The sequence below is a fragment of the Apteryx mantelli genome, chromosome 31 (assembly GCF_036417845.1).
Source record: "Apteryx mantelli isolate bAptMan1 chromosome 31, bAptMan1.hap1, whole genome shotgun sequence".
In the NCBI taxonomy this organism is placed as follows: domain Eukaryota; kingdom Metazoa; phylum Chordata; class Aves; order Apterygiformes; family Apterygidae; genus Apteryx; species Apteryx mantelli.
The window spans coordinates 3396555-3421493 of record NC_090008.1 but is presented as its reverse complement, the minus strand read 5'-3'; the positions used below and the strand labels follow the sequence as shown (position 1 = coordinate 3421493).

The following is a 24939-nucleotide window of genomic DNA, read 5'->3' as shown; positions in this document are numbered from 1 at the left end:
CTTTGTCTAGTGACGTAAACCATATTTAAATACAGCACGGCTGAATACTTCCTTCCCTGAGAGTCTTAGCCCCTGCCTAACGTGGCTCCAAGGGCAGTGTAAATACGTGGTGCTTATCTGACACTGTACACAGCAGCTTCTTTCTCCTGGGAATCTTGTGCCTGTGTATAATGTTCAATGTGCGGTGCAGATGGGGCAGAAACTTTTAAGGGTACACCCCTGAACAGGTCAGGTTGTTTTGTTTTGTTTTATTTTTAGTTGTCCCTCTGGTATAGTTTCTAGTGATGGCGGTGTAGTTTTCAACTGCCTGCTTATCTCCTGCAGATGAAATCAAGTACACTCTTCTGGACTGGGCTGGGCCTAGTCTGGTTTGCTGTAATTACAGAGTAGGGATTTTTAGAATCTTTTTTCTGACCTACTGACATTACTGTGCTGGCTCAGACTCGCTGTCCCTAATGCTGACCCAAATACAAAGTGCTCCAAAAGAAAGGTCCAGAAAACCTCCAAACAAGACAATCACGGATCTACCTTATTTCTTCTCAAGTCTCTTTTGGTGATTGCTTTGTGCTCTGTGCAAAAGCAGCTGTTTATATATTCTCTTTTCTAACTAATCTCTCTGTCTTGTCCTCTAATGAACGTCAGCTGAGTTTACCTCCCCCAAACATACAATGTTTTGCGATTGTGAGTGTCTTTGGGCAGGAGTCGGGGCAGTCCCGCCATGCTGCGAGCGGAGGTCTGCAGGTTGTTGCGGGCAGTGCCTGTTTGTCCGCCATCCTGGGAACTGGGAAGGTTTGCTAACTGTATGGCTAGTTTTTTGGATCTGTCACCGAGAAACACGAAGGAATCTGGTTGTTATATCAATTCTACTCGTCTGGTGGGTTGAAATATGAAGCTCGGGTATATTTAGGAACTGTGTGTTAAATATGGCCCATCTCTGGCCTGGTTTGGGGAGCTGGTTGGGGCAATCCGTCCTGCAAAATGCTACCCTACTTCTTACGTTTTAAAGTTCCATTGTGTTTGGAAAGGGTCCAACATCTCAAGCCGTATAAAAAGGAATATTTTGAAAACAAACTGGTTTTAGCTGCTTTGGATGTCTGTCAAATCATCAAATGCTCTCCCTGCCTTATATATAACAAATGTTTTACTGTTAGGTGTCTCCACGCTTGCTTGCAGTGATACAGCATAAAAGAAGTGCCTGAGTGCTTTTCCATCCCTTGTGCAAAAAAACCCTCCCATGCCAAACATAGGGTGCTGTTCTCTTCCCGAAAAGCGATTGCGACAGTGGAGCAGAAGGGCCAGCTGCCAAGGAGAGTCAAGGCAGGGATTCCCGATGCTGGCACTACTGCCCTCCTGTGAAGACAGAGGGGCCGACCAAGCAAAATTCGACTCTTTCTGCTCAGAAGAGAGTGTGAAAGGCGGTGATGGACTCGGTCCTTTATGGGTCAGCCTGGATGATACGGTTGTGGAGATTGCTAGGCGAGACATAAAATGAGCTGTTTTTTCCTTCCGTCTTCTGTTCTGCTGATCTTCCTGTGTCTTGGGGATTTGGGGTTCTCTGTGAGTTCACCTACTCCGAGGGTGGGGCAAAGTCTCTTTACAGGTTTTGAGTTGTGCCCGGAGCCCAGAAGCATCCTTCGCTAGTCTGCCTTGTGAAACTGAGATGCAAATAAGCAAGTGTGTCATCCTGCCCTTTGGGGCAGGGGTAAAGAGTTTGACTAAAGTTTTTTGGTTACTCTGTCGCTCTTAAAGTCTTATGTCTACTTCAGTTAGAAACACCTAGTCTTGAAAAGTTGTCCGTTTAACTTTCAGGTGGAGATGGAGCTGTTTTTAACCCAGAATTGTTACACAGAACCCTGTTCCAGCCCTGCAGAAAAGCAGCAGCAAAGTGACTTCAGTGGAGCCGTGCGTATGCTTAGCTTTTCAGAGGATGAGAGCCTAAGGCCTATTCTGCAAAGGCCCAAGCTCACGATGAACTTCATGCCTCGGAGTAGTTTCGCTGAAGTCGAGTAGGCTGCGGGTGCATGTCTCTGTGCCAGCTAGGTTTGTGGCATAGGATTGCTGTAATTGAAAGAAACTGGGGAAGGTGGGAGATGGCCTCCTTTTTCTGTCTGGGTGGTTAAGCTATTTTTCCGGGTATAGCGAGCTTCCTCTCTTTGTGGGGGTCTTTCATAGCAACAGGGAGAGAGGAAGAAGTGTGTATTTTGTGTGTGTGCGTGACTATAACCACAGGAATCATCGGGGGAGAGCTGGGGTGAAGCAACGCAACCAAAACAAATTGCATTTTACAAAGGTAGCTGCAAGTTGAAGGTGTCTCTAAAGAGGTGAAGAATGAGAGAAGGAAATCTTCAGATTAACTGCTACTGGGATTGTGAAACCAAAACTTTCAGCTGTTTGTTTCTGTTTGCATTTCCTTCTCTTTGGTAATCAGGGTGAATTAGGAAAGTTGGTATTTGGGTTCTTGTGCAGCAGCATGATGCCTCAGGCTTTGCACGTTTGGTAGCGTGCCTGAGAGAGAATCTTCTGTGTTGGGAAGATGTGAGTTTGGCAATTAGAGCATTTATCCTTCATACCCTGCCACGATGAGTGTTCTTACACTTTGCAAATTAAACAAGATTAGATCTCGTCAGTAGAGAAAACGCTACTAGGTGTCTCTCTTGTATCTGTTTTCAGGGAGCCATGAAATGAAACGTGCAAGAGGCTGTATTAGGACTGTTCTGGAAAATTAACCTCAAAGCAAAATTTCAGTTCTTAGGCACGCCAAAAAAAGTATAAATACAAACTGACATCTGTGCACGTTCAGGTGATGACGTAAAGAGGTAGGTTTTTGTGGTAGTTAAATGGCAAAAAAAATTCTCCTGCATGCACACGGGTTAGCAGTCAAATGTCTTACAAAGACCAAAGGCTTGAACTGATTAACCGTGGAACACTTTGTAGGCACCAAAAGCTTGTTTTTCCTGTTCACGTTAAATTATTTTAATGATCCTTGAGTGCTAAGTAAAGCCTCCTCTCGAGTCTGGGATGTGATGCTTGTTTGCGCACTGGCTACGAGGGTAAGGCAAGAGTAGGGCAGGCGCGATCGTGGAGCGGGCAGAGGTCTTTGGGGCACTCCGTGCCACGTAGCTGGGTCACACCGAGGTACTTTTGCTCCGTTACTGAAGGGCAGGGATGCCTCTTCCTCTGTGCGATCCCGCGCGTGGCCTGTTGACACAGGAAGGTTTGCTCTTGTCCTCCCCAGGGAGGAGCTGGGCTGCCATCTCTCCGTGCCTGGAGGGTTGTTCATGAGCAAAGCTCGCTGCCCGCACGCCGCGGCACCGGGGTGCTACCACATGAGAGGCTGGGGCCGAGGCGGCACAGCCGAACCAGTTACGTGGGCACGAAGCAGCGGCCCCGTCTGCGCCGCGGCGTAGGGACTGCGAACTGCTCGGGGCAACACCCTGCCGTGCCTGCTGGGCCGTTAGCTTCTGTGCTGTGGTTACCGAGAGCGCGGTGCGAGAACCACGGGCAAAAGTCATAGCCCACGTGGAGTTTGGCTGTGCTCTGTTACGAATAACACCCAAGCGATAGATTAGAGACCCTATCGCTTGCGGAGACTGTTCAGGGTTTCTTCGCAGGCGTCTGACAGCAGTTTGCATAGTCCGTTTGCTCTTCAGGTAGGCTTTTTCACGCAACCGCAGGTGAGAAAAGCACACTTAAAAGTAGCAGAATTGTCCAGAAAGCTGAGGGTGAGACCAGCATTGCCATTACACTTGAAGCAAACTTCAAGCTCTGTTGGACTGTTGAACTGTGTAGGCACCTCTCCTCCCCTAAAACGGATCCAAAACCCCAGAGAGGATCCTTGGCTGCTGTGAGTTGTTGCAGAAATGCCAGTGGCCGATCTGGTGTCATTTTCATTGGAACTAGGTTTAAAATGCAGCTTATTCCTTACATCTTTCAGTAAGAGATCTTCATGCTCTGTACGCTCATGTTCTTGATGACAGGGCTATTCCTAAAAGAAGATCAAAGGATTCTAACTTCTTTTTTGTGTGTGTGTGTGCGTGCACAGCAAAAAAGTTCATATTCTTCTGGTACTATAAGTTTAAAGTGGGAGGAAAGCCCAGCTCAAGGGACAAGAGGGATCTCTTCCAAATAATGGTCGCTGGAATCCCCTGCTTGCAAATAAATTCGGCAGCTCTGTCTGAGTGGTTTGGGTGGTGCAGCTGTAAGAAGCTGCTCATCAGGACTCAAAATTGAAGGGAACCACTGAAACCGGCAATTACTAGTGAGGATAACTTGGATATTTTTTCCTGGTCTTGTATTGTGGAGGCGGGTGAGGAAAGTACAAATGTAGATGAAAGGGACATTGTGCGACAGAGGTCGGGTTTCTTGGGCTGCCTCTTCCCCTGTGAGGCCGCAATCCTGGTGCAGAGATGAGCATCCCAGCTGGAGGGGTGAGGCCAAAAAGGGAAGGTGGTGTGGTGTAAATATCCAGGCAATTAGCTGATAAGTAAATGTTTGGTTTTACTTTCAGCTTTTATAGAGAGAGCTCAAAGCTGCTTAGAAGGTTTTCCTCACAAGAAAGCGGAGACAACTTACTTGGAGATGTCTGTGCTTGTTTCTTATCCCTCCCTGCTGCTTATGTTCTTTCCTTGTTCATTTTTCATGCGCCGGTATTTATAGCTATTGCAAAACCCGAGACCAGAGCAGTGAAATATTGAGCCACCAATTAGTGTAGACAGTATCTTAAAAAAAAAAAGACAGCTGAATGGAAGTGTTTTAGAGAACAGCTGGAGGTGAGATGCCTTTGTATGAGAAGCAGAGGGATAAAATGCTTGATTCTACGGGAAGGTGTGACGTTACCTGCAGGATGCTTCTCCTTTACGATTAGCATAGTCACCTTAGGTGACGTTTTCCCATTCTTGCTAAGACTTTCCGCTGGAAAATCTGCAGGATAACGAGCGGCTGCTGGGGTTGTACGCGATGTCCATGCTAGTGAGCTGAGGACTGAGTGTGACTTGACCCCGAAGCTGTGTTTACACATGCTGTTTAATTGTGAACGTGCCTTCCGGCATGGGGGTTGGCCGTGCCAGCTCGCTCTCCCCTCCAGTGCCGGGTTTGGGGTATGAGCAGGGGACTGTTTCCATTAAGCAGTGTGGATGTGGTCACCCTGCTGTAAGAGAAGAGTTTAGCCACGTAGGTGCGGGCTGTGCTGTGTCACTTGCCCGCAGGGCCAGAAAATGATTGGTGCATGGTTTTATTTACGAGTATAGTCACCACTTTAGATGCTGTAACACCAAAACCAGCTCGACTGCAGCCAAGGAGTGGTGGTAGCTTTATCCCCGCAGCCTGATTGTCAGCTTGAAATGCAGTTTTTGGTGAATGCTTTGCTTTCAGTGTTTACAGCTCGTTACACTGGCTGTTACTGTGCTTCCTAGAGAGCTGGGATAAGGAATGGAAAACAAGGCTTCTGCTTTCTGTCCCTGCTACTAGCGATAGCTGAGCCTGTTGGGCAGAAATGGTGTTTTGGTCACAAAGGTAGGCTTGCTTTTGCAATAGGCAAAGCTCTGGCTTATTCAAATGCAGTGGAAAGGTGTCTGCCATATCCAGTAGGGTGTGTTGGGAATAACCTGGTTTTTAATGTGATGTTCAGCTTCCAGAAGTTCCCATCAGCTAAGTGGGTTCATGGCATGCTACAATCTGGTAGCTGCTGCTCCTCAGCAATGTCCTCTTCCCCCTCAGTGCTGAATATAAGGGTGTGAGTATGGTGTGGGTTTTTTTTCTTTTCTTTTTTTTTTCTCCAAAGTTGCTTTTTACCTTTGGGTTGGGTTAGCTTTAATTTTCTTCTCTGGTGACAGACAGAATGGGTGGAGAGGGAAAAGCTCTGAGAAACTGCTCTGCTCGGTGTCCCCAGCTGGAGTTCTGGTCTGACAGCACTTGTGCTGGCAAGGCCAAGTCTGTCCTCTGGAGGGATGACTATGTCAGACCCGAGTTTCGTTACCAGAGGCTGATGCTTGGGCTGATTTGGAGAGGTGAAGAGCTGGAGATCAAAATCAAGTGACTTAGAAGTGCTTTGTTTCTGTCCCATTCGGTTGTTGCCCGAATAGCTTCTGATGCCAGGCGTTTTGGATGTTTCCCTGTCTGCCTGGAAGAAACAAGCCCTGAAAAGGTGGTTTAGAGCAGTTTATCTTCCATCACTTGGTAGAGCCGAAAACAGATCCCAGAGCCGCTGTTTGCCCTGTGTTCTTTCCGGCCATGCGTCCCAGCAGCTGGGTAGCTCACTGCCGGTTTCACCCTTAAGGTGCTTTATTTGACCTGCAGTTCGTAGACCTGTTATTTAACCCTAACCCTTCAAGAAGGTTTAAAACATACACCCTACAGTGGTGTACAGTGCTTAAAAATCAAGACTAAAGATTTTGTGCTTTTTAAAAAAAAATTATTCAGTATTCATGCAATTGTGTGCTTCCGGTTGGTACTCCTGCAGCACGTTAATTTGCGGTCCCATGCCATGTTCGTTCTGATCTACTCATTTTGAACGATTTGGTTAAATGAGGCATTTTCGTTGCTGTGAAGCCCCCTCTTTGCAATTGATTCCTCAAACTCTTGTGGTTGCTCGGCTAATGTTGACCCAAGGAAGTTCTGTTGGCGCCGAGGACTGCACAAAGCTGCTCGTTCAGGACCTGAACGTAACACAGGGTGGACAAGACGAGAGTTGCCCTTCATCGCACTGAGGTGACGTACGTAGCTTCTCTTCAGTTACACTGAAGATTATAATGAACACAGAAGACCCTGCTACTCGATGTGAAATGCAAAGGAAGATTTTTGGTGCTGGATTTACTTCCCATAAAAGAACCCCCCTTTTTTTCTAATCTGCAAAACAGCCTGAAATTATTGCCCTTGATAAAGACTGTAAATGAACAAAGTGTGTCCTTCATACACTCTCCTGGCCCCTTAGTGCCTTATTTTGGGCTCTGTTTGAGAACAGCCACCTTTGCTCCCCAGAAATTCCCGTACGTGTGTGCTCTGCAGCTCTCCAGGCTCTGGCTCCAGCAGTTACTGCTCCTGGTAATGGCCACTCTATAAACTTTGTTTTCAAAGGGTTTACAAGACTTTAGAAACTTTCTCTTTCATTGGATATCCTGGGCTAGAGCCCAGAGCTGTATTTGAACACTGTGCGTTTGACTTTTCAATGTAGCTAATGTGGCTCGACTCCTGGGGGAAGAGGAGTGGTTATAGAAGCATGAAGGTGCTTTATTCTGACTCCCCCCCCAGCCCCCGTAGAAATCGCTGTGAGCTGTTTGTACTGAGAACCATCTTCAGTAGAAGCTGTATTGATAAAACCGTTCTCCTTGGGGGGCTGAAAAAGTTGTGTAATATATAATGCCCTCTCCTCCACAGCGGGAGTAGTTGGAGCTGTATAAAACTGTTCTTCGGCTCGGAGTGGTAGTCACTGAACATGTTTTAATTTAAGCTATTTGCATTTTATTATAGGAATAAAAAAAACCCCTTCCATTATAGTCTTGCTAGTGCCTTGAGCTGTCGGATTGGTTGCAGCCTTTAGCTTAACCCGTCGAAGCGGTGACAGTGCCCTGCCGACAGGGCAAGGAGCGGACCGCGATCGCTCCCCCTCTCAGTGGAGCAACCTGCGTGGAGCGTGGCAGCTGCTTAGCATTCCTCGCCGAGCCGGGAGGGGAAGTGAATAATGCTTGGTGCGTACGTAGCTTCTCAAACCTTCAAAGCGCTTGACAAACAGTCATTAATGCACCCGACACCCTGGGAAGTAGGGCAGTGTTATCCTCTCCGCTTGCCCAAAGGCCAGAGAGTGAGTCATTGGCAGTGCCAGGAATAGACTTGGAGATTCCTGCCTTTATTCCATGTTTACTTCGTTCGCCTGCATCACGGATGTAACGTGGAGTCACGGTTTGCGCTTTCTTGAGGGGAAAGGGAGCAAAAGCTGGGTGCTGCTTAAAGGAGGTTTTTACTGGCTTGTCTTCTTCCATCTGAAGGGCTGAACTAGGGAGGATGGGAGAGGGGAGCGTGGCCGGCCCAGCCAGGACCTGCTTCCTTGCACACCAGCTGCCTGTGTGGACATACACTTTCAAGCAAGTCGCTCCTGCCGTGGCCAAAAGGAGTGGATCTGCACAGGCAGGAAGGAGTGAATTGAGGTTAATACCACTTTTTTCCACTCTTCTTTCTTGTATTACTGCCCAAATTCAGCTGCTCTCTCTGCCTAGCTCTCCCAGGTAGGGAAATGCTGCCATGCCTGCTTGGAAACCACAGAGGATAGTGTCAGAGCCGGAATCTTCTCCCTTGTGCAAAAGAGACCTTCGGCAACACAGGCCTTGATAACCTTTGGTCTAGTGTGTCGCTGGAAAGGAGGACTCCTGACCTGGTTAGGCTAACAAGGGCCAGTGTTTTAGGATATATAAAGGTGATGCAGTTGGTGCATGACTCCGCCGTACGGTACGCGTGCTGTCACGCTGAGGGTGTGCCCGCGGTAGGTGCCTTTGAGCCATGGGCTCTTTGCAAGAGGAGAGCTGAAAGCAGGGGTCTTTTCCCCGCACTGCTGCCTCCTGCCACCAGCCACGAGGTGGCTGCGAGCTGTTTGGTCAGGAACGTACTGCAGGTGCTTAAATGCCCATTTTGGGGTCTGAAGGCCGCCAGGATTAGGGTTGCCTGGACAGGTTGCTTTGGACTGAATAGCTTCAAAGAGAGCACCCCAAGTCAGTGTTTCACCCCAAATTGCCCCTAGTACCAAACTTGCTTCCCATTGGGCAGGTTTAATGGGTTGTAAGATTGGGCTTTACATTCAAGGTGGAAATATTTGCCAAGAATGAATGAAATCCCATTTTAGGCTACATGCCATGGTCTTGCCTGGCTGCCTCCAATTTCCCACCTGTAGCTTCCAAGGTAAATCCCAGCCATGGAAAAATCTCCTGAGATGCAGATTAACCCTTGAGCATTTCAGTTTTGAGAGGCCTGGTACACGAGCCTCGGGGAGCAGAAAGGGTATATAAACTTTGAGATTCACTGACCTAGTTCCCACAGAGAAACCTCCGAGGCAACTTCTTTTCTGCCCAGTAAACTTCCTCTCTTCACTCTTACTGGGAACTCTTAGGCTGTCAATCAGATGTAAATGTGACAGCGGTGGCTTTCCTGGGGACAGGGAGGTTTCTCAGCTGTCCGGAGCACTTGGGGCAAGGTTTAAAACACTTCAATATCATGCATATTGCATGAGAAGTGTCACCTATACGTAATTCTGTGTTTTAAGTGTGTTCTTAGCTTTGTGCACGGGCTTCCTGACGCATTCGAGTGTGCTGCTGATGTGCAGGATACCCCTAGCGACAGGGCGCTTTGTCCAAGCCTGCTATTAAGAGTGAAGGTTTCCTTCTGGCTTTGTTTTCTTTAAATTTTCCCTTTCTTAGTACTTATCCAGCCTCCTAAGTCGAGCTCTAGGGCTTGCATATGGATCGTAAAGCCAGCCGGGATTACTCAGGGGGTGTGTGTTTGTGTGCATTAGCCAGGCCGAGTTCTGCGCTTGCTTGTAGGAGTTAACCTCAGCTCTGTGCGAAGGCTTGTCGCACTGGTCAGCGCCTGCGGTGGCACAAGGGTGAAGGGGAGGCCTCTGCCCTTACATTTCAAATCCAGTGAATACAACCCTTTTTTTCCTTTCCCCTTTGCTTTCCACATGAGCTCTGTGTACACGCTTACTCTGGGCAGGCAGAAGGACTCCGTAGCAGCTGCTCCAGCACAGCCGATGGTGTGAACGGAGAGAGGATGCAGCCTGGTTTCAGCAGCGTCGCTCCCTGAGAGAGATGGGAGAGGAGCTGAGGCATGGAGGGCTGCAAGCTCGCCGCCTCCACGCGTCCTTCTGGTGAAGGACGCGTGTTCCTTCTGCTCTCGCTGCAACGATGTTTTCCGCATTGTTTGAGCTGTACAGTTTACTCTTAACCTAATTACTGCCCGCCCTGAGTGACGGCTTTTCAAGAGACTTGCATTTCCAAATGGCTCGTCAGATTCCTGGCATGTCTCGGGTGATTTCTTGCAGCGCTGTTGTCACAACAGTGCTTGGCGTGGCGCGGTTCCCCTGTTCAAACATCCAGGTGTGGGACACTGATTTCCTGTGCTTAGTTGTGACAACGCTTGATCTCTGAAGAAGGACAGACAAAGACAGGATTGTGACTGCTCCTTCCCAGCAGCCATAGCTGGATGATTGCTGCCCCAGAAATGTGCCTGAACAGGAGGTGCGTTTGCTTTTGAGCCAGCCGGCTCGCTGCGAGCAGGTACGTCTCCTGTTCGGCTGGAATCGTAACCTCCGAAGCGGGGCAGAGCGCGCCCGGGAAGCGCTGATAATCACTTCAGCCCTCCCGGTTACACTGCCTACCAAGCGTGAACTAATGTGCAGAGATGCACAGAGGCCTCTTGAAGCCACCTTGCAGCGGTGGGCGATTACCTGGCCCCACGTGGGCTGAAACGCTTTGCACACTCTGCCCTCAGGAACCGCTCCAGCTATAAATATTCATGCTGATCGTATATGAGCTCGGGATTAAATGTGAAAACTCTGCTACGTCAGTGTTTCCTTTGAAAACACAACAACATTTAGATGTAGGATTTTCTCATAAGGAAAACTCAAATCTGTCCCATTTCTGTTCTTTGTGTTAAGACAAATCCAGCAAGCCCGTTTGAGTGTGTGGGGTGAACCTTACAGTAAAACTGATGGGAAACAAAACTGTAACAGGCCTCATTTCTCGCTGTTTGAGACAAATGGGCAAAAAGCCTTAGATCAGGTGAAGAGGGATCGATACCTGTAACTTCAGAAATGCGTGAATGTTGATTGTGGTGAAGAAGTGAGGTTGTCGGTCCCATGGGAGAGCCAGGTGACAGCAGCCCTATGAGCAACTGCCTCGGGGTGGTAACAGGCCCTGCCTCCATCACTTTGAGGGGGTTTAGTGGAGGGTCCATGGTGCAGCTCAAAGGACTGACCCTTTCTCAATGCGGAAACCTCCTGTGTCCCCTCTCGTTGACCGAAAGCGCCAGCCTGCCAGGATATGTGGGCAACGCCTTCCTTTTCTGCTTTCCCATAGCTTCTCCCTGTCCCCCTGCCACGCCGGCAGGACCCAGGTCTCGGCAGAGCTGGGCTGTTCCTGCCGGGCCGGCCCTTTCCGTCACGGGGTGCCTTTGATAGCCTGAGTAAGAGAGCTGCTGAAACAAGGGGGGTGAGCCCAGAGTCGGTCGCTGAAGCCAGTCTGACGAGGCCTGCTCTCATCTGACTTTAAAAGTAAAACAGGTTCAGGCCTGCTGAGCGGCTGATTTGCTTCTCGCTTGATGTTTCGGTGCGATACCGGTGGCTGCGCTTAATGGCTTAGTGCATTTAATGCCTGTTGGGGTGTGTGTGGTGGTGGGGAGGGATGAAGCAAGCGAGCGCTCTTCCTGCAAAGCTGAGGATTGAGTTAGGACTGTCGAGCAGCCTGTTTAAGTCTAGTAGATGCAAGGAGTTGTTTTGCTGGAGTGGAAAAAGCCAGCCCTTGCCTGGGTTACGAGTCTGGATTCCTTCTCATGCTCTGCCCTGCCGCTGGGGCGCTGCAGCTTGCGGATATTTTCTACCAGAAGACGTTTGGGTCCATAAGTTAATATGACGAAGACCTGTCAGTGGTAACAGAGGTCGGTGCGGTCTGTCCTGCACCCGGTCTTCCGTTTTTAATGTAAGCTTTTCCAGCAAAAGAGCTGTTGTGCAGAGGGGAGGACACGTAACTGCCAAACGTGGGGAGAATTAAACGCTGCGCCACGGGAGAACAGGGTGGGAGGGATATACGGATCACCCCGAGCTCGTTAATGAATCTTTCATGCTGGTGATCAGAGTGGGGGATTGGGTATTCGGGCTCCTGGGTTCTCTTCGCGGATCCAGCAGGCTGGGCCGTGTCTGAGGCTGAGCGTCAGCATTTTCTTTGAATACTGGAGGAAGGTAACATTGACCTCTGGATGGGAACATTAACTAGGTAGGAAGCAGAAGTAATTCTTTGAGGAGCTGAGCAGGAACTACTGCTAGTGGAGGAATTCAGCCTGAGATTTTTATTGAGCATCTTGCTAAGAATAATAAGGAATGAGTAGCAAAATTACCAATTACAGCCTGGTGGCCTTCTTTATCTCCTAGGGTTGCAGCGATCAGAAGGGTCTTGCATTCCGCAGGGAACTGCGTGGCACGTGCTAAGACTGGCAGCTGTGTAAGATGGCCTCCTTCAAGCGGAGCCGAGCGCAAGCCTGGCCGGAGGAGAGGGGGGACCGCGAGCACGGACTCTACAGCTTGCATCGTATGTTTGACATTGTGGGCACCCACCTGACCCACCGGGACGTACGCGTGTTATCCTTCCTCTTTGTGGATGTGATCGATGACTACGAGAGGGGGATGATCCGCAGCGGCCGGGACTTCTTGCTGGCGCTGGAAAGGCAGGGCCGCTGCGACGAGACCAACTTCCGGCAGGTGCTCCAGTTGCTCCGGATTATCACTCGCCACGACCTGCTGCCCTATGTCACCCTGAAGAGGAGACGGGCTGGTAAGTGCCATTTGACCTGCGTTCCCGGTTGTTCTTACGGTGCTACTAGGGCATTTAGTTCATTAGAAGCAGAGTCCACCACGAGCCAAGCTGCTAATCCGTGGTGTTGACAGGAGGAGCAGGAAGAGCTTCTCTGTACCTGCGCTAGAGCTGTGTGGGCGGTTGCTTGTCTGCGCTGCTAAGCGAGGGCGGTTAGCGTGGCCCGCTCCTTAATGAAGCACACTTCGTTGCAGAGCTGTCTCCTGTTTCTCCTCTGCTGACACCCTGGAGCTTGGAAGCACAGTGTGTTGGCTAAAGGACCTTGAGGCTTTTCAGGACTGATGGGTGCATGGAAAATACCCTAGCCAGAACAGCACGAAGCACAGGAGGAGAAAGCAAAGGAGTATCTTATAGGCTTTTAGCAAGAGGGCCTTTCCCCAAGGCTTGCTCTCACCCGGTGCTCTTTAAAAGCCATGCCTCCATGCAGCTTTGGCTTAAAGCCTCCCTTTGTTTCTCGTGAGCACTGAGGCCTCCTTGTTTCTGTAGCAGCAAAGAACTGTTACAAGATTTTTCTGCTGCACACTGCATTGCTCACTGGCTGCTGCTGTGTAATTCTGCCTCTGTGACTCCCAGGCTCTTCTAGTTCCCACCGTTTTATCTGTAGATTTAGAGAAAGGTCCCTCATGGCCTGAAGTCCCTGCTCTTGATGTGATGCCTCATGTGGCCTTCAGGCGTGATGTGCGAGTGGGGAGTGAGAGAGGGGAAGCAGGGCAGGGTGTTCAGAGGGTCTTGTTTAAACTTGCTTCTGCTTTGCTTGACTCAAATGAAGTTATAGGTTGTCTTCAAGGGGGAAAAGCTGGTCAAATTCTCAGAGGTAAGCACAATTTTGGAGGGTGACCTGTGTCTCCCTTGAACTGTTGCTGTCCAGGTCCTCTAGTGTGCAGTATGTAATGAGGCTGGGATCAGTGCAAGAGGCTACAGCGGGAAACTTGTGTCACAGTAAGATTTCAGAAGGATGCATGCCTTCTTCCAGTGGGACACCATGGGGTCCCAACCCTTCTTTCCCTACGGCAGCCCGTTTTCCCCTTGCTCTGTCCTCATTTGGTAGTTTGCAGTGCTCTGTCGAGCCTGGCTCGGAGATGCGCCACGGTAAGAGGGCAACAAATGCTTCAGTAACGACACCCGGATGCTGACACGGCCATTCAGATTCGGGTAAGTTGGTCAGTGGGTTTTCAGTCACTTGGTAAACCGAAGCGGTCATCTGGCTGCCAGCCTCGGCTGACTTGCTCCTGCCCTCCATCTTCTCAGGCCCATGCCTTTTTTGATTCAAGCGTTGACTTGCCGTTCAAGGAACCTAATCCAGGTGAACCAGAATTGGAAAGAGTCTCGTTCCAGTCACAAAAGAAGTGTTCAATTGTGGCAGGGAATGTAAGGCAGCCACTTCAGCAGAATTAAACCTCTGAAATTTGCATTTTCTTTTTAAATTAGTGTAATTGTGCTCTCTTGGCAGTTCTAGACTGCTGAGTCTCTCCAGTTTCTGTTCGCTCTGTGGGCTACGGAGATGTTTGCTGCCAGTGTTTGGGAAAGCAACGAACACAAGTATAGACAGGCATAACGACCTGTGTTTGGGGGTGAGACACAGGGAGGAGAGGCAGGGGGCCTCGTGGACGAGCGACAGGACGGTGATGCCGGAGCTGAACAAATCCTTTAGGTTGGGGTTGTCATGAGAAGTGCGGTGCTGGGGCGCTCGGCCTTGTGCTGGCTGCAGTGTCCCTCCTGCCACAAGGAAAACCGGATCAGAAAACCAAGGCAGCTTGAAAATTAACCAGGTGTTGTGCTGGGTTAATTCTTAACCAGGATCGTTTCCCCAGACTGAGGGGCATGGTTGCTCAAACGGGTGAGCTGGCACGGCGGGGGGAGCGGTGTGGGCTTGGGAACACGTGGCTGGGATCAGAGAGGGGACAGGACTTCTCCTTTGGGTGGTAGCTGCTGGATTGTGCAGGTATAAAATGCTCAGGCAGTTCAATGTTAGTCACTAGCCACAACCTTTCTCCTTGCAGGGCGTCCTAATTGCCTTTTTAATTGCACTAGAAACTTCCAGCTCTGATAGACTTTGTGGAGATTGTGTAGTCTGAGCGTGCAGGAGAAGAGCTCTGCCACCGTATGCAGACTCGGCCCCAGAGAAGTCGTTCTGGGAAATTTTCCAGGCTCTTGTGCCCTTCCGAATTTCGTCTGATGGAGCACCCTGAAGAATTAGTATCGGCGTGGTGGACTTTTGCCATACAGAAAAGATACCTTAAAGATATCTGGCCTTTTCTGAAAGAGCAGGAGTTTTGCTCAGTCCTGCGTGATGCTCGGGGAGGTGTCTTGGACATTGGTGTAAACTGCCAACTCTCCTCCTCTTCGCTAAGCCAACAAAATTAGAGGAAAAAGGAAAAAAAAGTGAGCGCTCTGATATTCAAACTGGAGGGGCACGTGTTGTACACAAACCAGCCGCGTGGGTATCTGCGTGGGGGGATTTGGTGAGGTTTCTGGAGGTGGTAATCCACTGCGAAGGTGTGCAGATGACACAGGGTTGTGTTGGTGACCTGAACCTTCTTTCAGGTTGGTTGGTATCTCTAGGTTCCTGTAGCATTTTGGGAATGTTACAGTATTTTTTTTCTTCTGTTTCTTGAGAAACTTTCTTCACCTGTTTCAAAAAATCCAAACCAAAGGGAGAAGCTCGCTGCTTTCTCAGTCGGCTAAAGCAAGGTGATCCCTCCCCATGTCAGATGTACAAGTCTTCACAGTAATGACTTTCAAATAAGAAAATTCAGAACGGACTCCATCTCTGCAGTATTTCACAAACGCTCCCAGTACGTGAAACCCTTTCCTTTCTCATCTCCTGTCGAAGGTGTAGATTTCTTTAAACAGCTAGTTTTAATTTTGTTTGCACTTCTTTCCCCTGAAGAGGGTTCAGAATGGTTGGTCTAACTGTATTATTTCTTGCTTACTGGGAGAGTATGCTGCATTTATGCACAGTTAGGGAGTTGGAGATTAGCGTTCACGTGTTAATACCCTGCTCTATTATGAGAAATGATGCTTCCTTATTTGTTAGATTTTGTTCTTGTGATTTGTCCAGCTGCATTTGGAGGGAAATAGTTTAATTAAATGCACAAAAATAGCACTTGAAAAAGCTTTATTAAATAATGCATCTTACATGTGGTTTATAACGTATCGTGTTTTGCATTTAAAGGGAGCAGATTGATTGGTTCAAGGAAGCCTCCTCTCGGCTTAATGAGCTGACTCGGTTTCTGGTTACCGCATCCTTCCAGACCTTGCAGCTAGGAGATCTCGTCTTTTTGTGTCTCGTTCTTCATAGCGACTGGGTTTCTCTGCTTTTTCGAGCTGAATTAGCTCAGCGTGGTCCACAGGCCAGGGCCAGCTTGGCAGAGGCTGGAGCAGCGGGCCGGTCCCCCCAGCACGGGGCTGCCGCTGCCACCGCCGTGGTCCGTGGGGCAGGGGAGCAGCCTCCTCACCAACTCCGTCCCCCCTAAACTTTGCTCAGCGGCAGCTTCTGCTCAGCGGTTTGACTTTTCCTCGAAACTCTGGCAGCAAATGCGTCCTGCCCCAGCACGTTCTTTCAAAGGTCTGATCTACTAAAGTCATTTAAATAATGTAGGTTATTATAACATCAGGTGTCAAGGAGTTTATTTTAAAGCATTTCAAGTAATCAGCTCCTTCGGCAGCAATTAAGTTGTCAGGGAGCTTGTCCCCTTTACGGGCCAGCTCTGACTTCTGCGAGCAGCCTGCAGGGAAAGGTGAAGCTGTAGAGGAATTGCACCTACTTTAATAGATATTTAATCAAGCTTGGAGATCAATGTGTAATTTGGTAGCTCATGTAGGCAGCTTGAAAGGAATCCCGTAGCTGGTTTCTCCGAGGAGGCGCTTGCCAGGTACGTACAGCTCCACGTGAGAGATGAGGGGAAGGAGGTGAGCGTGAACAACCGACTGAGGTCTGGAGTAAGTTGTGGCCACTGATGGTGCGAGAAGAGCGCTGTCAGAGGCCACCACGCTGCCTGCTTTGGGGGAGGTTTCTCCCCGAGGGTTGCGTGCGGTGTGTGACGCTATCGGGAGCAGCCTGCTCTTGCTGAGCACGGATGTTGCGAGTAACCATGGCAATGAATGCAAATGGCCTCTCCTACACAAAGCTGTTTGGTTTTGAACGCTCCGCTCTAAAATGCGAGCGGTTCATCCGAGAGGACTGGTTTGGGGAAATGGCAGATCTTGACGTGCAGCTCAGCTTGAAGACGGGTTGTTGGGGAATGTTGGGGGTATCTCTGTGATAGCAAGTGTCGTCATCAGGGCTAGAAAACACTGTGTGCTCGAGAGCTTTAAGATACCACTTTCTGCAAAGTTCTTTTTCTTTTTTCTTTTTCTTTTTCTTTTTCTTTTTTTTTAACCAAAAGGCCCATAAATTCACTCTTAGGCTTCTGAAGGACCCAAATGCTGATTCCTGCAGAGACCCTGTCGCTCAGGGGGCAGGGGAAGCTGCGGTGTTTCTCACTGTGCAGCATTCAATAAAGCAGCTTAAGCACATGTTGGCATCCACCACGTCAAGACAGATCTCCTCTGGCCTCCCTTTTAAAGAGCAAAACGTTCTCTCTCTTCCAGTGTGTCCAGATCTCGTGGACAAGTACCTAGAAGAGACATCCATCCGTTATGTGACTCCCCGAGCTCACAGCGACGCAGAGCATGGTCTCGGTCACCCCCACAAATCAGGTGAGCGTTCGGGTCTGCTGGCAAGCGTCGGGGTCTGGCCACGAGCAGGTAGGATTTCTCGCAGCCCTGACTGCTGGTGCTGTCAGCAGGAATTCGGCAGAACCGTCTGACTTTCGCCTTGGGGTCTGTCTGCGTTCGCCCTCGCTTCGCTAACTGTCCAGAGCCCTCACTGTCTGCCTGAGTGAAATTCTGATGTTCCTGTTAATAGGGAGCATCCTCCACCAGGCAGAAATTATCGTATGAATTTCTACGCTAATATTTAGGCCCGGTGAGGGGGGCCGCAAAGCCCCGCTGGGCGGAGGGACGCTGTCCTGCTGGTTCACCCTGCCGCGGGGTTTGGCGGTGCAGAGCCGTAGCAGCCCGTGAAGCGCTGAGCTGCTGATGAGGTGGGGCGCGCTGAAGGCAAATGCAAATTCAGAGAGCACGCGGAAATGAGGAACCGATGGGTGAAGCCCCCTGGGAGGGGGGGAATGTGCAGAGCGAGGTCCCTGGCCTAGGTAGTCACTAGGGATAAGCGCTTTCCTAAGGAAGCGGCTCATTGGCCGGTGTTGTCCCAGGTGAAATCAAGCTGTGTTGTGTCAAAATCTGTATTTTTTTTTTTCTTCCCCTTTCGCTTTAGCAGGCAACAGTATTTGTTTCCCATCAGTCAGTGTCGCATAATACTGCTGTGACATGGTAACTACCTGTCTCGCTCGCTGGTGGAGGGCTGGGAATCTGCCTTTCCCACAAAGCACTTGGTGCTTTTAGTGGCACTGAAAGCGGGGGGGGTCTGTCACCTCTGGCTGGTGGTGACAGTCGTGTCATTGCTGAAGTTACGCCTGCTACAATAAGCCCTGTTTTTCTGGGGGAAGATCAAGTGAGGTGTTTGACATCTCTTCCCTTAACCATGATGCTGCAGCGAGACTGCTCAGCCTTTGGGTTTAACTTAATCCCGGCTCTTTACGTTGCACTGGAAATTCCCTCTGGAACCGGAGGGCTTCTCTGAATCGCCCCCCTTCCTGATGCGTTCGTCTCTTGAGCAGCAGGTTTGGAGCCCAGCTGTGCTGGGGCCTGCCACAAGAGGGTGCGTGCATCCCTGCGATGCGAAGGCAGCTGCCGGCCCTGCCCGCGTCCCCAGCAGCTCCTGGGGGACCACCTCCCCGCTCCTGCCGTCTCTCCCACCCTGGAGAGACGCCAGCATCTGAGCTGGAGCAAAGAGGTTTCCCCCCCCCCTCCTCAGCACGGGAGCAGCTCTCCTGGCGCTGCTGAATGCCTCTTGGCACAGGCCTTTTGGAATGGGGGAAGAGCTGGGAGGTGACAGAGCAGCGTGGGAAGGAGAGCGCAGTTGGGGTTTGGTGTTGGGGGCGGAGCAGAAGTGCCAGCCGAGGCAGCCACGGATTTCAGGTGCAACCAGAGAAGGAGAGAAAGAGCGGTATACAGCCACCTGGGAGCTCCGGTGGGGTCTGGCAAGGTGGTGGTGGGAGATGGAGCAGCCTCTCAGTCTCTGGACACTTATGGGATGTCCCCAGCACTGTCCGCAACTGCGGCAGGAGTTGCAGGACCTTGTGGCGCCCGGTGACAGTGGGGACAGCTCCGCTGCCTCTAACCCCCATCCTTTCTCTGAGCAGTGCCTCCACACCACCCCGTGGTCTGCTGTTCCTCTGCGGGACCTCAGATATGTACCAAGAGGCCTGGCCGTGGGAGAGCCCTTCTCAGCAGCCAGCGTAAGAGAAGGAAGTCGGTGACACCGGACCCTAAGGAGAAACAGACCTGTGGTAAGAGCCTCCGAGAGGGCTGTCAAGGCCGGGTGGGTTTGTGGGTTGCCAGATGAAGTCCAAGCAAGGCTAACATCTGGGTCGGTCGTGCCTCGGGCTCCGATTCGGGGCCTCTGCCCCAAACCAGAGGCAGCACAACTTGGATGGCTTCCGGATGGATGCATTTTCTCTGCTCCAGCCCTGCTCTAAATGCTGTGTGTGTCCTGATGGGCTCAGCTTGGCAACAGGCACCCAAGTTTAGTACCAACGTGCAAAGCTGGGTGCAGTAAGCTCCCTGTGCTGGCATGGAGCTGGGTGACCGTGGCCTGTGGCTCCCAGCACAAGGGGACAGTGCTGTCCAGGGTGAGGGAGGGGAAGGGGCTCCCTTGGGCTGAGTTTCCCCTTCCCAGGAGAGGGGGTTGAGCCAGGATGGTGCCGTGGGCCGTGACCGAAGTGCTGACTGCCTTTCCCTGCTTCCCTTGGCCCTCAGATATCCGCCTGCGAGTCCGAGCCGAATACTGCCAGCACGAGACGGCGCTTCAAGGCAACGTCTTCTCCAACAAGCAGGACCCCTTGGAGCGCCAGTTCGAGCGCTTCAACCAGGCCAACACCATCTTAAAATCCCGGGACCTGGGCTCTATCATCTGTGACATAAAGTTCTCAGAGCTCACCTACCTCGATGCGTTCTGGCGCGACTACATAAACGGCTCTTTGCTGGAGGCCCTCAAGGGCGTCTTCATCACGGACTCGCTCAAGCAAGCCGTGGGCCACGAAGCCATCAAACTGCTGGTTAATGTGGACGAGGAGGATTACGAGGTCGGGCGCCAGAAACTCCTGAGGAACTTGATGCTGCAAACAGCCCCCTGACGCCCTGCCAGGCTGCAGCCTGGCTGCTCTTTGGGATCCAAGCTTTTCTCCACCCTCCCCTCCTCCTTTTTTTTTTTTCCTTTTTTTTTTTCCTTTTTTAAAAGAAAAGGAAAAGATCATTTAACCCCCCCTCTCCCTTACCTGGACTCCTGCGAAGTACTTTGTAACTCTAGGACCCAGTTAAATGTGAGGAAGAGCGCCGTACTGCCACGGCCATGGCTCTGCGGAGCCGGCGGGCTCGCGCCGCTGCGAGGGGAGGTGGGCGCTGCTCCCCTCGGCGCTGGGAGCTCGGCTGGAGTTGGGAGGGCCTGCCCAGGCGTGGAGAGCGGTCGCGGGCACTGCTGGAGGCTTATGTGTTTTCTTGCCCCCCCTCTTTCCTGTCTCGTCATCTTCTCTCTTGCTTTGTTTCCTTTCTCTTTTATTTTGTGCCCATTAAAGAAAAGGCAAAAATCCCGCGTGGGGCCTGTCCGTGACAGGGGTCTGGGCTGGTGCTGAGAGCGGCCGTGGACAACAGGACTCTGGAGGCTTCTGACAGGAGTCTGCTTGATCCAACGGTGCCTGCGCCAGGTTTGGGGGCAGCTGGAGCAGGGCGGCCTCACCCCAGCCCTGCTGCGGTGTCCGCTGGCCGTGGGGTGGGGGGCTGGCTCGGCGCTGAGCGATGCCCCTCCAGCAGCGTCTCGCCCTTTTTTCTCTCTGGTTACATCCCGCTGTCACCTCTGTGGGTTTCTCAGGAGTAAAATCGTCCCCTTGCTTTAGCCTGTGCTGTTGGGACCGGCCGGGCTGCGTCCCTGCAGCGTCCTCTAGACCATGTGCCTTCGTGTCCCCCTCCCCTGCCGGGGGGCAAGGGGACAGGGGAGGGGGAAGCACCAAAATCCCGCCATGTGTCTTTGCCTGACCCCTCCAGCCACGAAGGGGTGCGAGGGCCGTCCCTGTGCCTCTTCCCTCCCTTCCACTACTGCCTGGCTCCGTCCTTCTCGCAGCCCTGGACTTCTGCTGGCAAACTGGGACAAACTGGGCTGGAGCGAGGCCGTGCTGGGGCCGGCGGGCAGCCAAGCCTCCCCCTTGCTGCTTGGGGCTGCACGTTTTGGAGGGCGGCCGGGCACATGCTGTTCCTTAGCCCGCAGCCCCCCGGCTCCTCCCAGCTCCCGGGAGGACTGTCACCTCAGGCCACTGAAACAGCCGCGTTCCTCCTTCCCCGGGAGCCTCCAGTCCTGCCCCTTCGCTCCCTGGCTGCTTGCGGTGGGTCCCCGGGGGCATTTTTCCAACTCTGAGCTGGTTTTATTTGTTTGTTTTTTTTTTTTCACCCCGGCGCTGCTCCGCTGCAGGCTCTTTCCTTGTGGCCCCAGCTCCGGCGGGTGCGTCGAGGGGCGAAGCGCGGGCACGCGAGCGCTTGCGCTTCGGGGCGGGGAAGCCGCGGTGGGGCAGCCCCCCCAGGACTGGTGTGTGCGTGTGGTTCCCCCTTCCTCCCCTGCGTGCACACACCCGCCCCCACGCCCCTCCGGTTACAGATGATCCTGGCACAACTTGGTGTAATTTCTGTGACTTCTGTATTTTTTAAAAACTTCAATATAACGGTCATATTCCCTGTGTAGCTTTTGGTTTTCTTGAAATAAACATCTACTGCAGCGTGCGTCTCCTTCCTTCCGCAGGCAGCTGCCTGCCCCTGCGGGCGCCTCGAAAGCGGGGAAGGGAGAAAGGTGCCGCCAACCTGGGTGCTGGGGGATCCCCGCACCCAGCAGTGCCACTCTACGGCCTGCGGCTCGTGGGAGGCAGTGCGGAACCGGCCCCAGGGCTTCCCCACAGCACCGGGACCCCCAGCTCAGCTGCTGAAAGGGGGGAAACATCCTCCTGGCTCTGCTCCTGGAGAAACGAGGGAGCAGAGCGCTGGCACGTTCCTGCCCTAGCTCCACGTTTCCAGGTAGATGCTGTCTCAAAACGGTGCGGATGCGGCCCTGCTCTGGTTTCGGGCTGGGGAAAACGGACGCGCGAGGCAGGCACGATTAGATTTATTGGGTGGCAGGATTGAGTGGGCACCCTGGCTCTGCCCTTCGCTCACGGGAGAGCTCTGCTGCCAGCCCAGGGCCCCGGAGGTGAGTGGAGATCAGCCGAAATTGTCGTGCTGAGAGGGCGCGTGGGACCGGCTGCGCCTCAGGGCGCCGGCCCCGCTGCCACGGTGCCGTAGAGGTCGGGCCGGCGGTGGCTGTGCACCGGGATCTCCCGGCGGACGCGGTGCAGGTAATCCAGGTCGATCTCGGCATAGCACAGCCCGGGGCCTTCCCGGCACTGGGCCACCACGGAGCCCCAGGGATCTACCACCAGCGAGTGGCCGTAGGACGTCCGGCGCTCGTGGTTCTTGCCCGTCTGGGCGGCTGCCACCACGTAGCACTGGCTCTCGATGGCCCGGGCCCGCAGCAGCACCTGCGATGGGGGACAGGCCTTCCCAGTGGCACCAGCCCGGAGCAGAGTGCCCCACTGGGGACGTGGGACAGCCCCGTGGGTGCATCCCTGAGAGGGGCCTCATGGAGGGAAGAGACTAAGCTCAGACAGGCTGTGCCCCCCAGTCCTGGGTTTTAAATAACAAGATGAGCCTTTTTATCTTAAATTTGCCTCCCTCTGGGCCCTTGGCTGCACCCAGGATGTTTGGTCATGGCTGAGTTTCTTCCCCGCTCAGCTGCTCGAGCTGTTGGAGATGAGTGGGGTGAGGGCTCAGCCCCAATGCAACAGCCACCAGGGCTGGGGTGTCCCCAGACCCGTGGGGGACAAGGAGGGGCTGCGTTGGGCAAAAGCCACCTGGATCAGGGCAAGGATTGAACCGGGCCTGAGGGACGAGCTGCAACGCAGCTTCCCGGGCTGGGAAAGCTGGGGGGAGGTTTGGGGGGCAGCGACGGGGCACACTCACCTCCCAGTGCGCGGAGCCTGTGGTGACGGTGAAGGCCGAGGGGTAGGTGAGGATCTCGGCCCCGGCCCGCCGCAGTGCCAGCGAGATCTCGGGGAAGCGCAGGTCGTAGCAGATGGAGAGGCCGAGCTGGGGGGGACAGAGAAGGGGACGTGAGCCAGGACACGGCGCCTGGGGACAGGCGCCTGGCCCTGCTGGGGGCTCTGGGCAGGGGAAGGAGGTAGTTGGGACCAAGACAACGAGGAGGGGATGTGGTTAAGGGACAGCGTCTGGCTGCGGAGGGGACACAGTGCTCCAGCTGGGACTTCTGCTAGGGCAGAAGAGAGAACAGGAAGGGGAACCCCTCTCCCCGCAGGGACAGGGCACCGCACAACCTTACGGCACCCGAAGGCGGTTGTGCCCCCCTGCCCAGGCTGCCCCCGTACCTTCCCCGCCGGCGTGCTGACCGGGGGCACGATCTCAGGGCCGGGGTTGGTGAAGCTGCTCTCCTTCATGGACACGCGGCCCTCCAGCTCCACGTCACACAGGTGGGTCTTCCTGTACGCGGCCACGCGGCAGCCTGGGGACAAGAGGGAGCAAGGTGGGGATGTCTGCGAGGGCCAAGGGGCCCCCGGGTGGCGGGGCAGGGCCGGGGGCTCTCACCTGTGGGGTCCAACAGCACGTGGCAGTTGTAAATGCGCTGCGTGGTTGGCCAGTCCCGGCCTCGCTCGTGGAACCCGCCCAGGGACAGCCACACGCCGCAGTCCCTGCGGGGCAGCGACACGGGGGTCACCCAGCGCAGGGCCAGGCCCTCTCCTGTCCCCCAGCCCTGGCTCCGCGTCCCACCTGCACTTGGGGAGCCTGGAGCTGCCGCTATGGGGTCTGGTTCCAGCTCCACCTCCCCCGTTCGCAGGATGGGACCAGCCGCCCTGGGACTGGCCCCAGCAGGAACAGCGTCTCCCCGCAGCGGTACCTGGCCAGCCCCGCGTAGCGCCCCAGGAGATCACCATCCAGGCTCTCGGCGAGGCCGAGGGTCTCCACGGTGTCGGAGCCGATGTAGTCGAAGCCCTCGGGGAGGAAGACGAGGCAGGCGCCACGCTGTGCCGCCTCCCGCACCAGCCCCGCGCAGGCCGTGAAGTTCAGCTCCTTGTCAGGCGTGGACGTGACCTGGCACACGGCGACGAGCGGCTTGAGCCCGGGCGAGCCCGCCATGGCCCCGGGCGGGCACGAGGAGCTGCGGCAGAGCACGGCCGTCAGCCGCGGGGTCGGCGATAGCCCCCCGGGGCCGGTACGGCTGGCCCACGTGTGCCCCATCCCGCTCGGTACCCGTTTGCGGCGGGGCGAGGGCTGGAGCCAGGCAGCCGCCCCCGGGCACGCAGGAGGTCTTGGCACACGGAGCGCAGTGGGAGCCGGGACGCCGCGCTCAGCCTGGGGGGCGGCAGGGAGCTGAGACCCCCAAGCGAAGGCGGCCCCCGGGGCGCAGCCAGGGAGGTGGCCACCCCCTCCGGCCCTGCTGCCTGGGGACATGGCTGCCGTCTTGCTCCCATGCAGGGGGGACACAGTCCCGAGGAGACGGCACCAAGCTCTGATCACGGGCCCGTGGGCAGCTGGCCCCCGCCCCCATCGCACCCCAAACTGCCCCTCAAGCCCCCTCCAGGTCCTCAGCACCCCTCATCTGCCCCAACCCTCTGCAGCACCCCCAAACTGCATCCAGCTCCCCCCCCAGCACCCCCAAACTGCATCCAGGCCCCTTCAGCACCCCGAGGTGGCCCACAGCCCTCCCCAGCACCCCCAAACTGCCCCCCAACCCTCTCCAGCCCCCCAGGTCCTCAGCACCTCTCATCTGCCCCAACCCTCCTCAGCACCCCCCAACTGCATCCAGGACCCCCAATGGCCCCCAGCATCTCCCAAACTGCCCCCAGCTCTCCCAGCACCCCGAGGTGGCCCCCAGCCCCCCCCAAGCACCCCCCAAGCAGCTCCCAGGCGCTGCCAGCCCCTCCCAGCAACCGATAACCTGGCCCCAGCCCACCCAAGCTGCCCCCTGGATCCCCCCAGCGCCCCCAAATCGCCCCCGTTGCCCCCAGCCCCCCCGGCCCCTACATGCCCCCGTCCGCCGGTCCGACCCCGCGACGCCGCCGGGGCCGGGCAAAGTCCCCCTTCGGGGGCGCCCGCAGCAAAGATGGCGCCAGCGCCGCCTCAG

At 53.9% G+C, this 24939-nt stretch overlaps 2 protein-coding genes across 7 annotated transcripts in view; one reads left to right on the top strand and one right to left on the bottom strand.

Annotated features, from left to right (window-relative positions):
- DEDD (death effector domain containing) overlaps nt 1-21490 on the top strand; it is a 24756-nt gene extending 3266 nt beyond the window's left edge. The window contains exons 1-6 of one of the 4 annotated variants that reach the window (XM_067313302.1): nt 7852-8138; nt 9694-10256; nt 12125-12524; nt 17157-17264; nt 18872-19018; nt 19488-21490. In XM_067313302.1, coding sequence (XP_067169403.1) covers nt 12200-12524; nt 17157-17264; nt 18872-19018; nt 19488-19864 — 957 coding nt within the window. In that variant the 5' untranslated portion in view covers nt 7852-8138; nt 9694-10256; nt 12125-12199 and the 3' untranslated portion in view covers nt 19865-21490. Of the gene's footprint in view, nt 1-1809; nt 1903-7851; nt 8139-9105; nt 10257-12124; nt 12525-17156; nt 17265-18871; nt 19019-19487 lie in introns of those variants that run through there. The other 3 variants (XM_067313300.1, XM_067313301.1, XM_067313299.1) reach the window with 3 other exon arrangements.
- On the bottom strand, nt 21393-24939 carry NIT1 (nitrilase 1). Of its 3 annotated transcripts, none has more exons than XM_067313298.1 (6): nt 24840-24939; nt 23713-23973; nt 23403-23506; nt 23186-23319; nt 22764-22889; nt 21393-22282 (listed from the first exon to the last, which is right to left on the bottom strand). In XM_067313298.1, the coding sequence occupies exons 2-6, from the start codon at nt 23949-23951 to the stop codon at nt 22013-22015; spliced, it is 873 nt and encodes a 290-aa protein (XP_067169399.1). In that variant the 5' UTR covers nt 23952-23973; nt 24840-24939; the 3' UTR covers nt 21393-22012. The 3 variants fall into 3 exon arrangements, with proteins under 3 accessions (XP_067169399.1, XP_067169398.1, XP_067169397.1); XM_067313297.1 differs by having other exon boundaries at nt 24844-24926; XM_067313296.1 differs by lacking the exon at nt 24840-24939 and adding an exon at nt 24066-24351.

What these genes read in the sequence shown, in the direction of transcription:
- NIT1 (XM_067313296.1), bottom strand. Translation starts at nt 24,286, where the DNA reads ATGGGAGCAAGACGGCAGCCATGTCCCCAGGCAGCAGGGCCGGAGGGG. An exon ending in CGCTACGCGGGGCTGGCCAG is followed by an intron (nt 23,507 to 23,712) that starts GTACCGCTGCGG and finishes GCTGCCCCGCAG; the next exon opens with GGACTGCGGCGTGTGGCTGT. An exon ending in CGTGCTGTTGGACCCCACAG is followed by an intron (nt 23,320 to 23,402) that starts GTGAGAGCCCCC and finishes TCTTGTCCCCAG; the next exon opens with GCTGCCGCGTGGCCGCGTAC.